Source organism: Schistocerca cancellata, chromosome 8 (assembly GCF_023864275.1).
Source record: "Schistocerca cancellata isolate TAMUIC-IGC-003103 chromosome 8, iqSchCanc2.1, whole genome shotgun sequence".
NCBI classification, from domain to species: domain Eukaryota; kingdom Metazoa; phylum Arthropoda; class Insecta; order Orthoptera; family Acrididae; genus Schistocerca; species Schistocerca cancellata.
In genome coordinates, this window is record NC_064633.1 from 15,603,447 (window position 1) to 15,618,380 (window position 14,934).

The 14,934-nt window shown below is 44.9% G+C and overlaps 1 protein-coding gene across 1 annotated transcript in view; it reads left to right on the forward strand.

Moving 5' to 3' along the window:
- The first annotated feature begins 635 nt into the window (after positions 1–635).
- LOC126094929 (acetylcholine receptor subunit alpha-like 1) overlaps positions 636–14,934 on the forward strand; it is a 499,702-nt gene continuing 485,403 nt past the window's right edge. Inside the window, exon 1 of the mRNA XM_049909576.1 lies at positions 636–799. Within this exon, the coding sequence (XP_049765533.1) occupies positions 647–799 (153 nt within the window). The 5' untranslated portion in view covers positions 636–646. The remainder of the gene's footprint in view (positions 800–14,934) is intronic.

Here is a 14,934-nt window from a genome sequence, read left to right on the forward strand (position 1 = left end):
GCGGTCTGGAAAGTGCTCACATACCGGTTCGTAAAGTGTTTTTGTTTATAGGTCATTCTATTCCTTCACCAGTGCGGTTGTCAACTGTTCAATGGTCATTGGTACACTTGGACATTCTGAAATACGTCTCCCCAACACATCCCACATGGGATCTATGGGATTTGACTCTGGGGAATGGGCATACCAGTCATTACGTAGAATGTCCTCTCGTTCCAAAACCTCCTCTACCTGCACTTACCGACTCGGTCGCGCATTGTCATCCATAAAAACGAAGTAATGGTGGAGAGTACCGCTGAAAAGTCGCTCATGGGGAAGCTGACTATGTCTCAGTAACGTGCCCTGCTGGTGTACAGTGTTAAAAAATCTGGAGGTCAGTACGTCTATGCAACGTTATGCCTCCCCACACTACAGTGGTGGACGTATGCTCATGTTTTGAGTGGCAGGAACACTTAATGAAGCCATGAAAATGTTACTTGGCAGACACACATCAGGCGAAAAGTAGTTTCGTCCTTTATTTTTGCACACCAGTGTATTTTCACACTGCTTGAGAGTACGCACCTGGTGAGCGAGGCTGTTGCGGTGCTGTCGGCAGGGGCGCACTAGGCCGACGATGGGGAGCGTGCTGCTGGCGCTCGTGCTGGCGGTGATGGGCGGCAGCGGCACGCAGGCCAACCCGGAGGCGAAGCGGCTGTACGACGACCTGCTGTCCAACTACAACCGCCTCATCCGGCCCGTCGGCAACAACTCGGACCGCCTCACCGTCAAGATGGGCCTCCGCCTCTCCCAGCTCATCGACGTGGTACGTAGCCTACCTACCGCGCCTAGCGCCGCGCGCGGCCGCTTCAGCAAGCGCAACTATTTTACAACGGCACACCGTGACGTCATTATAATACCGTGTATAGAGTGCGCATTATGCTGTGGCCGCTAGATATGCAGTCGGCTAGGGGAGGTGGGGAGAGCGGCAGTGGTGGGGGGTTGCTCAGAGCACTCTAGAGGAAATGCCGTTCTACGTGGGTTGCCCTGAAAGTAATGCACCGCATTTTTTTTTATCGGTCGAAAGCTATCAACAAAAGGAAAACGAGGATAATGGAATGTACTCGAATTAAGTCGGGTGATACTGAGGGAATTAGATTAGGAAATGAGACACCTAAAGTAATAAAGGAGTTTTGCTATTTGGGGAGCAAAATAACTGATGATGGTCGAAGTAGAGAGGATATCAAATGTAGACTGGCAATGGCAAGAAAGCGTTTCTGAAGAAGAGAAATTTGTTAACTTCGGGTATAGATTTAAGTGTCAGGAAGCCGTTTCTGAAAGTATTTGTATGGAGTGTAGCCATGTATGTAAGTGAAACATGGACGATAAATACACTCCTGGAAATGGAAAAAAGAACACATTGACACCGGTGTGTCAGACCCACCATACTTGCTCCGGACACTGCGAGAGGGCTGTACAAGCAATGATCACACGCACGGCACAGCGGACACACCAGGAACCGCGGTGTTGGCCGTCGAATGGCGCTAGCTGCGCAGCATTTGTGCACCGCCGCCGTCAGTGTCAGCCAGTTTGCCGTGGCATACGGAGCTCCATCGCAGTCTTTAACACTGGTAGCATGCCGCGACAGCGTGGACGTGAACCGTATGTGCAGTTGACGGACTTTGAGCGAGGGCGTATAGTGGGCATGCGGGAGGCCGGGTGGACGTACCGCCGAATTGCTCAACACGTGGGGCGTGAGGTCTCCACAGTACATCGATGTTGTCGCCAGTGGTCGGCGGAAGGTGCATGTGCCCGTCGACCTGGGACCGGACCGCAGCGACGCACGGATGCACGCCAAGACCGTAGGATCCTACGCAGTGCCGTAGGGGACCGCACCGCCACTTCCCAGCAAATTAGGGACACTGTTGCTGCTGGGGTATCGGCGAGGACCATTCGCAACCGTCTCCATGAAGCTGGGCTACGGTCCCGCACACCGTTAGGCCGTCTTCCGCTCACGCCCCAACATCGAGCAGCCCGCCTCCAGTGGTGTCGCGACAGGCGTGAATGGAGGGACGAATGGAGACGTGTCGTCTTCAGCGATGAGAGTCGCTTCTGCCTTGGTGCCAATGATGGTCGTATGCGTGTTTGGCGCCGTGCAGGTGAGCGCCACAATCAGGACGGCATACGACCGAGGCACACAGGGCCAACACCCGGCGTCATGGTGTGGGGAACGATCTCCTACACTGGTCGTACACCACTGGTGATCGTCGAGGGGACACTGAATAGTGCACGGTACATCCAAACCGTCATCGAACCCATCGTTCTACCATTCCTAGACCGGCAAGGGAACTTGCTGTTCCAACAGGACAATGCACGTCCGCATGTATCCCGTGCCACCCAACGTGCTCTAGAAGGTGTAAGTCAACTACCCTGGCCAGCAAGATCTCCGGATCTGTCCCCCATTGAGCATGTTTGGGACTGGATGAAGCGTCGTCTCACGCGGTCTGCACGTCCAGCACGAACGCTGGTCCAACTGAGGCGCCAGGTGGAAATGGCATGGCAAGCCGTTCCACAGGACTACATCCAGCATCTCTACGATCGTCTCCATGGGAGGATAGCAGCCTGCATTGCTGCGAAAGGTGGATATACACTGTACTAGTGCCGACATTGTGCATGCTCTGTTGCCTGTGTCTATGTGCCTGTGGTTCTGTCAGTGTGATCATGTGATGTATCTGACGCCAGGAATGTGTCAATAAAGTTTCCCCTTCCTGCGACAATGAATTCACGGTGTTCTTATTTCAATTTCCAGGAGTGTAGTTTGGACAAGAAGAGAATAGAAGCTTTCGAAATGTGGTGCTACAGAATAATGCTGAAGATTAAATGGATAGATCACATAACTAATGAGGAGGCACTGAATAGAATTGGGGAGAAGTGGAGTTTGTGGCACAACTTGACTAGAAGAAGGGATCGTTTGGTAGGACATGTTGTGAGGCATCAAGGGATCACTAATTTAGTATTGGAGGGCAGCATGGAGGGTAAAAATCGTAGAGGGAGACCAAGAGATGAATACACTGTGGAGATTCATAAGGATGTAGGTTGCAGTAAGTACTGGGAGATGAAGAAGCTTGCACAGGATAGAATAGCATGGAGAGCTGCATCAAACCTGTGTCTGGACTGAAAACAACAACAACAACAATTCTACGATTGCGAAACGTTACGTATGTGTTATTTGAAGCCTCCTGAGTGAGCGCGCCCAAGTATCCGTCATTTCTGACAGATAGCGTAGCTGCAGGACAGTTTGGAAATGGCGTTTGTAGGTGATGTACGTTACAAACAACGTGCCGTCATTGAATTTCTCACTGCAGAGAAGGAAACTGTGGCTAATATTCACAAACGCTTGTACAAAGTCCATGGAGCATCTGCTGTCGACAGAAGTACAGCTAGTCACTGGGCACGAAGGGTGAGGTCATGAGAAGGCGGTTCGGTGGAGATCCACGATTTGCAGCGGTCAGGGAGACCATCCACGGCTGTCACACTGCAGCGAGCTGGTGTCATTCGCGAGGACAGACGCATTCGTAGAAAACATTTTGAGGACGACGAGGAGGTGATTCACGCAGTGGAAGACTGGCTCCGCCACCAGGACAAGGATTCGTACGGACACGGTATACACGCCCTTGTTTCACGCCGTAGGAAGACCACAGAACGGGATGGAAATAATGTGAAAAAATAGGGTGCGTGGATAAAACACCATTCTATTGTGTGTCTAAATCTCATTCTGTTTAATAAAGAATTGTTGAAGAAAAAAAATGCGATGCATTACTTTCTGGGCAACCCTCGTAAACTGAAGCCTACACTCACATTTTTGGGAAATATTAAGCGGGGCCCCTTCACGCCCACATTTGCATCGTGACCAATCAAAAAGACATGCCACCTATTCTTTGATTAGTATCTAAAAATAATTCCGCCGAAAATGCAGCGACTTATTTTTGCCTGGTAACTTTCGGAGAAAAGTCACGAGTGGTGAATTTTCAGTAAAACCAACACATTTCTCTTGTAGCCATGGTAAAATTTGCTTCTTTTGCCAAAACTCAGCGGAGTTTAGACAGTGTCACCTCACTAAAATGTTGTGATGACGCAATTGCGAGAGAGTTCTGAAACAGTGATTTATTAAGTTTATTAAGTGATGAACTGAGGAAAAGTAATGTTAGCATCTTATGAAAAATGCAGATTCTCGGTAAAAAATAAACGTGTAATGACTTCACTTATGTTGTTCCAAAACCCATAGCATTTTTCGTTTCACCAGCTGTCAATGTTCCGTAAAAATTGTATTCTTTCATCGGGAAAGTCTATAGTTAGTGGAAAAATACGCTAAACAATGATGTTTTGCATAATACCTATATGGCAAAATACTCTCCACTTTTCGTGCTATCATTTGCCAGAATTTCATTTCGATATCTCAAACTGATTGTGAAATATGAGGAATGTTGTGCATATTTCAGTCTGTTTTTATCAATGGCGCGGTGCGATCGCAGATGAGTGCGCAACGTCAGATCAGTTTTCTGGAGGTTGGTAACAGAAATCTCCAACCAATTCTAAAGAATAATTCAATCTGTTAGCTTAATTTGAGAATCAGCAACATATTACGTAATATGCACCAGACGCTAAATCATAGCGACCCCTATTTTTCACTGTAAACATTTTCGAATTTCCTGCAGTTACGTACTTCCACGTAAGTACTACAGTAACTATCACCATTAACGAAATGATAGGCACATCAAACTGAACCTGACATATAAAGCTACAAGTAAAGCAAAAATTTTTTTTTTTTTTTACTGTATAGTTTGTGTAAAATCGTTTGAGAAAGATTGCAAAGCGTGCGCCTCGATTCTGACATTGCCGACTGGCCGCAAGGCGGCAAACGCGTGTAGGTTTCGCTTCTGAACAAACGAATGAACTCGCCCAGTGCTTTGGACGAAAAGTGGTCACTGCGCGTCGGCCACCAGATCCTGTGAGACCTTTAACACTGCCTCTAAGTTCTGAAAATGGCCTCGAGTCCGCGAGCGATATAGTCCAAAGGTTTGTTCAGTTATACCACATCCAGCTGAAGCCACCTACTGACGGTTAGATCACGTAGAGCTACCACTTCGCTACGACTCATCCACTGTTCCAAATAGAGAGATCAGAAGTGCACTAAGATCGGGTGGTTTATCAGGCCTGCCGAGGTACGATAGACTGCCTGAGTGCTTGTCAGACCTGGAACGTACTGGATGGTTATAATTGAACTGGCGGTGCTCCAAGGGCTGCAGTGTGGGCTGTATACATCGTAATATGCTGAACCATCGTAGGTATGTTCATTAATAGATGCGCTGGTCGAGCATGCTGAAGAAGTAATAGCTCCACTATGTGTCACCAGGTGAAGATATGCCACTGTAAGCAGTCAGAATGAGATGTGCATACAGAAAAAGGAGATGAACGATGAAACACATGGTAACGGTGGTTCTTTCTCGTTTATTAGGGTATGGTCACAAGTTACAACATGTGTCAATATGGTTTCCCAACTCAACAACAGGCTGCATTTGTAGCAAGACATAGTCAACAGTAAACCGCAGTACATCCGGTGGAATGAGGCTGATACGTCGTCGTGTGCTATCCCTCACACCAGGAAGAGCCCACATAGATCCCTTACATACACTGTCTTTCAGATATGCCCAGAACCAGAAAACACGTGGATTTAGGTCGGGGGTCTGGAACGTCACAAATCTTCAAACTGTCTAGAAATGATGCGGCCGTTACTGAAGATCTCTCGAAGCAAATCTTTCACCTAACTACCGACGTATGACGTCGCCCCACTTTGCATGAAAATAATGGTGTGGACACACTTGTTTTCTGGCAAATTTGGAATTATTTGTTGCCCAAGGGGGACCTTAAAACGTGATGATGTTACTATATACCTAGAAAGCCCGCCAAGTGTCATCTCTTCGAAGAAAAACCGACAGGGAATCAAGAAGCTTGTGAAAGCACAACACACGGTCACATAATCTGAGTGAAGTGGATGTTCCTGCGAAAATTAGTGGTGCAGCAAAAAGCCAAATGTGACATTTCTGTCCATTCACGGCACCGTACATGGCAACATCTGCCTCGTCCGTCCCAAGAATAATCCCGTGCCACATGCCATCCATTTCCCTGCGTGCCACAAATCGAAGAGCAATGTCATGTCCTCGCAGGCTATCTTCGGACTTCATTTGGTACACATTCTGAATCTTTTTTGGGTACCACTGTAAAATGCACTGCAAAATCTTTTGAACTGTTGTCCGTGAGAGATACAATTTCTGTGACATAGATATTTAAGATGATTCTCATTTATTGTTCCGTCTCAGTTGCAAACTTTTTTTAAATTCGATTACATGCTTTGATCCCTCTGTATTATCTTCGGATCGAATTAACTGCATCAGCAACCCGTCTTGTGTGCTCAGAACAAAATGTACTCTGATATGTTGTTCCGAGTAGACACGGCGGCTTGCTGATGCTGTTAGGGAGATCTGAAGATGTTACAGAGTAATCGAAACATGTAATCGAATTAAAAAGTGTTCAGCTGAGATGGAACAATAAACGAGAATATCTTAAATATCTACTCGTATACAGTTGCTGAATTCTCTCAAGACGATTATGTCGTCTATAGTTCGGTGACACAGCTCGAGCACTGGCTGTAGAATTTGAGGCATGTACAGCACTCTCGGCTATAGATACAACAACTTGATCAACAACTGCCATTGGGACTGAGCTGTCTCTCACTCTCCATGCCTCACGACCTTATTCACCTGTTTCTGCAAATTTATCGATAAAATTCCTTAGCCTATTTACTGACATGAGACCTCTTCACGACCGTTTCTGTTGGCGATTTTTCCTTTAAGCGGCGCTGCACTGCTGATAAACAACTTTACGAGCAGTGCACGGTCTTTCTTCTTTCTTCTCAATAGCCATAGCTTGTCATACGGAAAAAATCACCCTCCTTAACCCTTTACATCAAAAACCGCTTCACAAAAGAAATCAGCTCATGTCGTCAAGTGACAAACGGCATACTGACGTCAAAACAGGGAACAATTCATACTTTGACTGTTTACAGCACCATATTTTCACCTGATGGCAGAAGCTGACTGTTATTATTTGCCGGCCATGGTGACCGAGCGGTTCTAGGCACTACAGTCTGGAACCGCGTGACCGCTACGGTCGCAGGTTCGAATCCTGCCTCGGGCATGGATGTGTGTGAAGTCCTTAGGTTAGTTAGGTTTAAGTAGTTCTAAGTTCTAAGGGACTTATGACCTCACAAGTTAAGTCCCATAGTGCTCAGAGCCATTTTTTGTTATTATTTCAGCATACTCCGTGAGCGCACTGATTAATGAATATATCAACGATGTTTCAGCTTCTTGTAATGTATACAGCCCGCACTGCAGCTCTCGAAACACTTTATGTTTAATTATAACCACCCAGCACCTTTACAATCATCTAAACATGATTATTATCGTCGTTGAAAATGGGACTGACCACAGCATAATCATCCGAAAGATATAGAAGAAAGGGCAATACTTGATCACCGGCAATGTTCAAACAAACATTACTGTTCATATTCGCAGTAATGGAATCTGTGAGCCCAAGTCGTGGTATGTGGAACAACCCAAAAACATCACAGTCCTAGTTAAACGCGTCTTTGCGGCGTAAATCGATACTTTGCCTCATGTGCATCATTTGCAAATATGCAAAAACGCGTTCAGACGGACTGCACTCCACTCCACCAGTCAACTCCTTTCCACTTACCTAGTAGCTTCGGCCACCGAAGACGCCCAACGTTATCTTCCGTGTTGAGCAATGGCCTTTTAGGAGGTACCCGTTTTTAAATGTCCACTGCATGTAGTTCTCTTTGATGTGTTCGCCCGGAACCTGTTTGAGATGGACCTGCATTCGTTGACAACGACCGACACTCATTCATGGTGCCTGTCGGTTATGCTGTTTTTACGATCACTGTTGTTGCGCCATGTTACATGGATCCGACTGGTTCACCGTTCCTTGTAAAGGCGTCTGACATTCGACGTTGATACGCCAATAGATCTGGCAACTTTACTCTTGTTGTGGTAATGGGTACTTCAAACACGAGAGCTCCCTTCAGCCATCCTGTCAAATGTCCACCTTCAGCCATCTAACTGTGCTGATACAGCGAATGGTCACGTACACACAGATTCTACTGCCCTGAATTACGACATTGGTGGAGGGTCAGACGACCACCTAGAACAATTCTACATCACCTTCAGCCATACAAATGTACCAGCGTCATTTTTAGGGGGCTGAATAATATTTCAACCAGCCACTTACAAGGGCTGCACAGAAATTAATGAACCACATTTTATTACTCAGCCGAAAATAATGCTACGAATATGAAACGTTACGTATGTATTATTTGAAGTCTTCTGAGTCAGCGTGACAAGTTTCCGTCACTTCCGACGGATACTGTAGTTACAGAATAATTTCAGAATCGCTTGCCGTCATTGAATTGCTCCCTGCACAGAAAGAAACTGTGGGGAATATTCACAAACGCTTGTGCAAAGGCTATGGAGCATCTACTGTCGACAGATGTACAGTTAGTCGCCGGCACGAAGGGCGAGGTCATCAGAAGGCGGTTCGGTGGAGGTCCACAATTTGCAGCAGTCGGGAAGACCATCCATGGCTGTCACACCTGATACACTTGTCCTAGCCTCCTACGACTTACACTTGTTTGGACCACTAAAGCATTCCATTCGTGGAAGGCACAAGGAGCTAATTCACACAGCACTGGTTCCGCCACCAGGCCAAGGATTGGTACCGACAGGGCATACACGTCTTTGTTTTACGCTGGAGGAAGGGCATAGAACGGTATGGAGATTACGTGGAAAAATAGGGTGTGTAATTTCCATATTTTCAATAAGGAATTGCTGAAGAAAAAAAAAGCGGTGCGTTACTTTCTGGGCAACCCTCGTACGTGATATAGACAATGAGCTGGTGGGCAACAGAATTAAGACGTACCTAACTAGACGTGTCTAACCCATCATTCTGCCTTGGTGGCGGCCACGATGCTCCATTGTACGACCAACGAAAGTCTTGGGAGCCGTCTCGATCCATAACCGCTCACTACAGCCACCGACCACTCATAAAGTGGAGAAGCATATGACGTCCTATATGTTATTGATAAGACCGAGGTGAACGTGACGTGGGAAGCTACATAAACCACCTCAAGTCCATGAAATAACTGTCGCAGAAACGGATACACATTGTCACACAATAGGTAGCTGTGCTACTCGACTCTTACAGACGATGGAAGACGCATCTCAGGGGTGTCCTCACAAAGTGTGAACATCGTACACTGGGAGGTGCGGTATCACTCGACAAAATGAACTGCCGACATATTTCAGGGGTGGCTTCACACCCTGTACACCTCGTGTCATGAGTAGTGCCGTGTTACTCGACAAAATGAACGATGCACTTTACAGTACCCCTTCACACAAGACTATTACACAAATCGTGTAAGCCATTACTTTACATAAAAATTGACCGTGTCCGTACTAATAATGGTTTATGTAGGCATTGGAACTAAAAGTTATCTAACCTTCTCCCAAAACATGGCACAACCAGGGTACAAAACGATGCGGATAGTAAATCGTGTTCGTCGGGCTACACAAATCTGCAATTACGTGTTATAGTAAGGTAAAATTACGGGTGCCAACCACATTCGGACATACTTCTTATTGAGTAGAATGTCAGTTACGAATTAACTAAATATTTTTAGAAGGTTACTGTCAACAGCTGTTAAGTAATGTATGAAATGCATATTTGAACAATCGGCTGTTTTAATTTTACACTCAAACATTGCATTAGTCACATGGTGGCTTAAACCATTTTATCCCTTCAGCCGTGAAAATGGTCCAAGACGGAAACCGATAGATGTTTGGGTGTAAAATAAAAACAACTGACGGTTCAGATATGCATTACAAACAATACTAATTAACTGTCTGCGTTAACTATTCCATGAGAAAGCGATTAATCCAACTTTCATGTATAACATTGAATATATACTTTAATGTGAGGTTAGAGTTGCAACCTACAAAGAACTACAGTTCGGTAATTTTGGTACAGTAAACAAATGATGTACTAAACGGTAGGATTACACGTTGTATTAGCACAAGTTTCACTTTTTACTACAACATCCTGCTGTTTCGCGACACAAAACAAAAATTTTCGAATTAAACCTGAATTAAATATTGAAAATTTTATTTTAGCTATAAATACTGTGTATTTTATGCAACAGACTAGAGGAGAACTATGTACAACAAAAACATTCCGTAGGTTACTTGGCCTTTTATATATCCTCACTCAGTTTCTAGATGTTTCATCGCTTGCGCTTTCATGGGGAATTTAGTGAAACACTGATCGCATATGAAAAAAAAAATAAACGATCAAAATGAAGTAACGCACAATAGGTATGCAACAAACCTAACTTAAAGACGACGCGGATACGATCTTAGCAATAGTCTGCTAATGTATGATAGTCTACGGTAGCCTTTGGTAGGTTTACAACTGTATTCGAAACACAGATTAATCAGAAAATCACTACTTACGAAACTATTATGCACCGTTCGGAGCCAACCAACGTCTCCGGCAACCAAGGAAATTGTTCTCTTGTCCTTCTTTCTTTACACAGATGTCTTATACACACAAGTACACATAAGTTAAAATACACAGGGCCCACTTCACGAACAGTCAAACATTAAAGAAAACGCCTCCATTCTTCATCTTGAATGACTGTTGAATAATACTGCAAAAATTAATTTACTTTTAAATATAATTTAATAATTTACTTTTAAATATATATGACGGTATTATCTGTTCCAGAAAGAACAGTTACCGTGGATGACCATGCAGCTTTGCTAGAAATGAAATGATAATTAAACGGACACCCTAGCTGCAAACAGGCGTTGATGTACTTCATTGGAGACATGTTGAAAATGTGTGCCTCGACCGGGACTCGAACCCGGGATCTCCTGCTTACATGGCAGATGCTCTATCCATCTGAGCCACCGTGAGCACAGAGGATAGTGCGTCTGCAGGGACTTATCCCTTGCACGCTCCCAGTGAGATCCACATTCCCAACATGTCCACACCACTACATTCGTAGTGCGCCTAATAGATGTTTGCCCATCATACTCATTACTCGTAGCAGATTAATCTACCAAGTCCCGTACGAGTTCGGGCATAGCGTGTGCGTTCGCACAAGAAGGTCAGTGGCCGGGAAGCCATATTTAACTATATATGACGGTATTATCTGTTCCCGAAAGAACAGTTACCGTGGATGACCATGCAGCTTTGCTAGAAATGAAATGATAATTAAATGGACACCCTAGCTGCAAACAGGCGTTGATGTACTTCATTTTATTGAGTTCTCAAGAAAATATGATTCTTTTACATACGCAGCAGGCAAAATTCATACCTCACTTTTACTAGACTGAAGCTTCCACTTGTTTCTGTAGACAACCTAAATATGCGACAGCCTTTGTTAAGAAAGTAAGACTTTTTTCTTCTTAAAATTATAAAGCTAAAATAATTCTTAGGATTTAGGCCAGGAATCTATTACAAACAGAACGTCTTGGGTCAGTATCATTCTTGAGGCAGACGTTAATTAAACTGTGTGCACAAAATAACTCATGATAAACATTTGCCCAAGTGATTCACAATGCTAAAGAGAACATTACACTGTCTCGTGACAACGATGCGAAGGTCTTTGTTGGTGTCGTCGAATGCTGTGTAGTTTCAGCGTTAGCGTTTAAATGGCTCATATGTGGCTCTCCCTCGAGTTAACAGATGCGTGGAGCACTGTTTACACATTCCACATGGTTACCATCTAAGCCAACGACCATCTGAGGCAATGATTCCAGGGAGCCGTAGAGATTTTGGCGTCGTATATCATGCGATATGTTTTCACAATGAACCCAGACTACTGACCAGTGGTGTATTCTCTGTCGTCACGCCCTCTACTAGCCTTCCACCATTCCCATTGGCATCTTCTTAATACAGGGTGCCCATAGAGTAAGTATCCATTTTGCAGAAGACGTACATGTGGATTATGTCTGTTACTGGTACCGTGAAGAGACAGTACAATGTTAACAATTGCAGAAAGAATCACAATTCTGGAACATCGTTTATGTGGCTAAATCTATGCTGAGGTCCAGAGGCTGCTTGAGAGAAGGTATCGGAAGGATGCCTCTACAAGACTTGCCATTTGGAAGCTTGTCAACAAATTCCGGCGTACGGGATCTGTAGCTGATGAGAGACACGCTGCGCGACCACCGGTCAGCCCACAATCTGTACAGTCTGAGAGGGAAGCTATCGAAAGAAGTCCAACGGCATCTACCCGCCGGCTGAGTCGTGAACTATCCATGCCGAAATCCAAAGTGTGGAAAGTGCTTCACTACACCCTTAGAAAAAAGTAATATAATATCCAGGTGCTTCACCAGCTAGAGGATCAAGACCTGTTGGAGGCTGTAGTAGAGCGGGACCTGATGAATCATGTTATGTTTATCGACGAGGGGACATTTCATGTCTGCAGCATCATCAACAAACACATTTGCCGGATCTGGGCCGAGGAGCAAGCCCATGAATGCACTGAGCGCCAAAGGACTCTCCCAATGTCATTGTGTGGCTTGGTCTCATGAAAGATAAGATGAATGGGCCGTTTATGTTTGCTGAAACGACAATTATCGGAGCAACCTACCTGGACATGCTGCAGTTGTTCTTGGAGCCACAGTTGCAATAGGATGGTCATGTATCAACAAGATGGGGCACCACCCCACTATGCGAACATTGCCCAGGACTATCTGAACGAGACCTTCCCTAACAGGTGGACAGGAAGGGCTGCAGGTCGAATGTGGGCTGCTTGCTCCTCCGAACTAACCCCCCCCCCCCCCCCCCGGACGTTTTTGAGTGGGGTTTCATAAAGAGCCGAATTCATGCTACCAGGGTGCCACATTTGAATGAACTTAAATGGCGAATAAGAGATGCATGCTTGCTAATAAACCCTCAAATGTTACAATAATAAGGCGATGGGAACAGTGTGTTGCCAATGAAGGTGGACATGTTAAACAGTATTAGCTACTCTCTCTAAATATAATGTTTATTTTGTTATAGCATATCCGGAAAATGAAAAGTGATACTTACTATATGGGCACCCTGAACAGAGGGATCTTCCTCCCCCCCCCCACCCCTCCAGCCTCTCCACACAGCTTTCTCTATTCTGTCGTTACAGTTCTATCGACTCTACACAAGGACCAGTAATCCATACCATACGTGTATAAAACTGGGTCATATTTTGTAGAAAATCAGAAACAAACCTAAATAGTAACAGAATATCCACAACGTGCATGCAAAACATCATCCATAAACGACTGAAAATTTGGCTGACTTAAAATGTTGGTGTTAAAACCTCTCGTAGCGGGAAATAACATGATCACCTGTCTTTTTACAATCACGTTCCAATCCAAAGCAGTGGACGTTGTTGTCTCGTGATGCAACCATAAAAAATGATCACGTAAAATTCTTTTACGGACAGCCACGACTGTTGCTATCAACGGCTCTGAATTTTATGACGGTATGATGGAAAAAGTGTGACTGCGCAGACAGAAAAGGTGGTGCAACGAATAAACTAAATGTTTAAGTTGTGTGTGTCGACGGCGTGTAAACTACGGCAGGAAGAATGCGATACTGAGCGAGATCTAAGTAACAACTGCAAAGAAATCTCTACTTTCCAAAAACTTTGCAGCTTCTGTCATCCAGGAGTGGACTTCAAACATAGCAAGGAAACTCTGGGATAAAATCGTTCTCTCTGTGGGAACTGGATTTAAAATATGCCACAGTGAACGACTGATCGTGTGCGAACGTCACGGCGTTCTTCAAAAAAGATGTTTCACCTTAAATTTCTGCCAAAAAATGAGTATCAGAAATTGAGCGACCAGTGGTTTATTGAGACGAAATATGGATTCATACATATTATACTGACAATAAAAGGTACCACAGTGATAGTATATATGCCAACCGGGGTGGCCGAGCGGTTCTAGGCGCTACAGTCTGGAACCGCGTGACCGCTACGGTCGCAGGTTCGAATCCTGCATCGGGCATGGTTGTGTGTGATGTCCTTAGGTTAGTAGGTTTAAGTAGTTCTAAGTTCTAGACGACTGATGACTTTGGAAGTTAAGTCCCATAGTGCTCAGAGCCATTTGAACCATTTTAGTGATAGTATACGAGGTCTTTTGTGGTACTCCCATCAATCTACCCGACACATCAGATATTTAATGGCTGTTCTCGGGCGAATGTGCTTTGTTACTAGTGACGTTCTACAAATTAGACAACCGAGCTTATATCATCTGTCCCGGATGCAGAAATGTAATTTTGGCTGCATGAAATGATTTCTTGGCCAGTTCTAATTCGACTACTCTATATAAATAATGTGTGGAGCGTAGGATTCAACATTCCATACAGAGCGGGGAGTTCTGGAAAGGCATGGCTGCGAACTGAGTTAGTAAGTGATTTCTTGTAATGACCCCGACTTTCAGTTGTTGTTGGACATGTGGCACAAGTCATCGACACATTTTAGGCTATGCTAGCTCAGAATGCAGCGTCTCCGAATTGAGGTACCCAGAGTACAAACGTGAAACGACGGCACGTGAAATACTGCCTGAACGATGGAATCTAGAGAAACATTTAACAGATTCCCTGATTATTGGCTTTTGAACGTAATCTCACCTGATGCTTAGTGACTGTCTCCATTTCATTCACTGTCAGTCTGCGTTTGGTGATCAGCATACGTGAAATCGGAAAGAATTTGAGGAGACATTTGTTTGGCCAACCAAAACTATCATGTTTGAAATCGCAGAATACATTTCAAGGCCA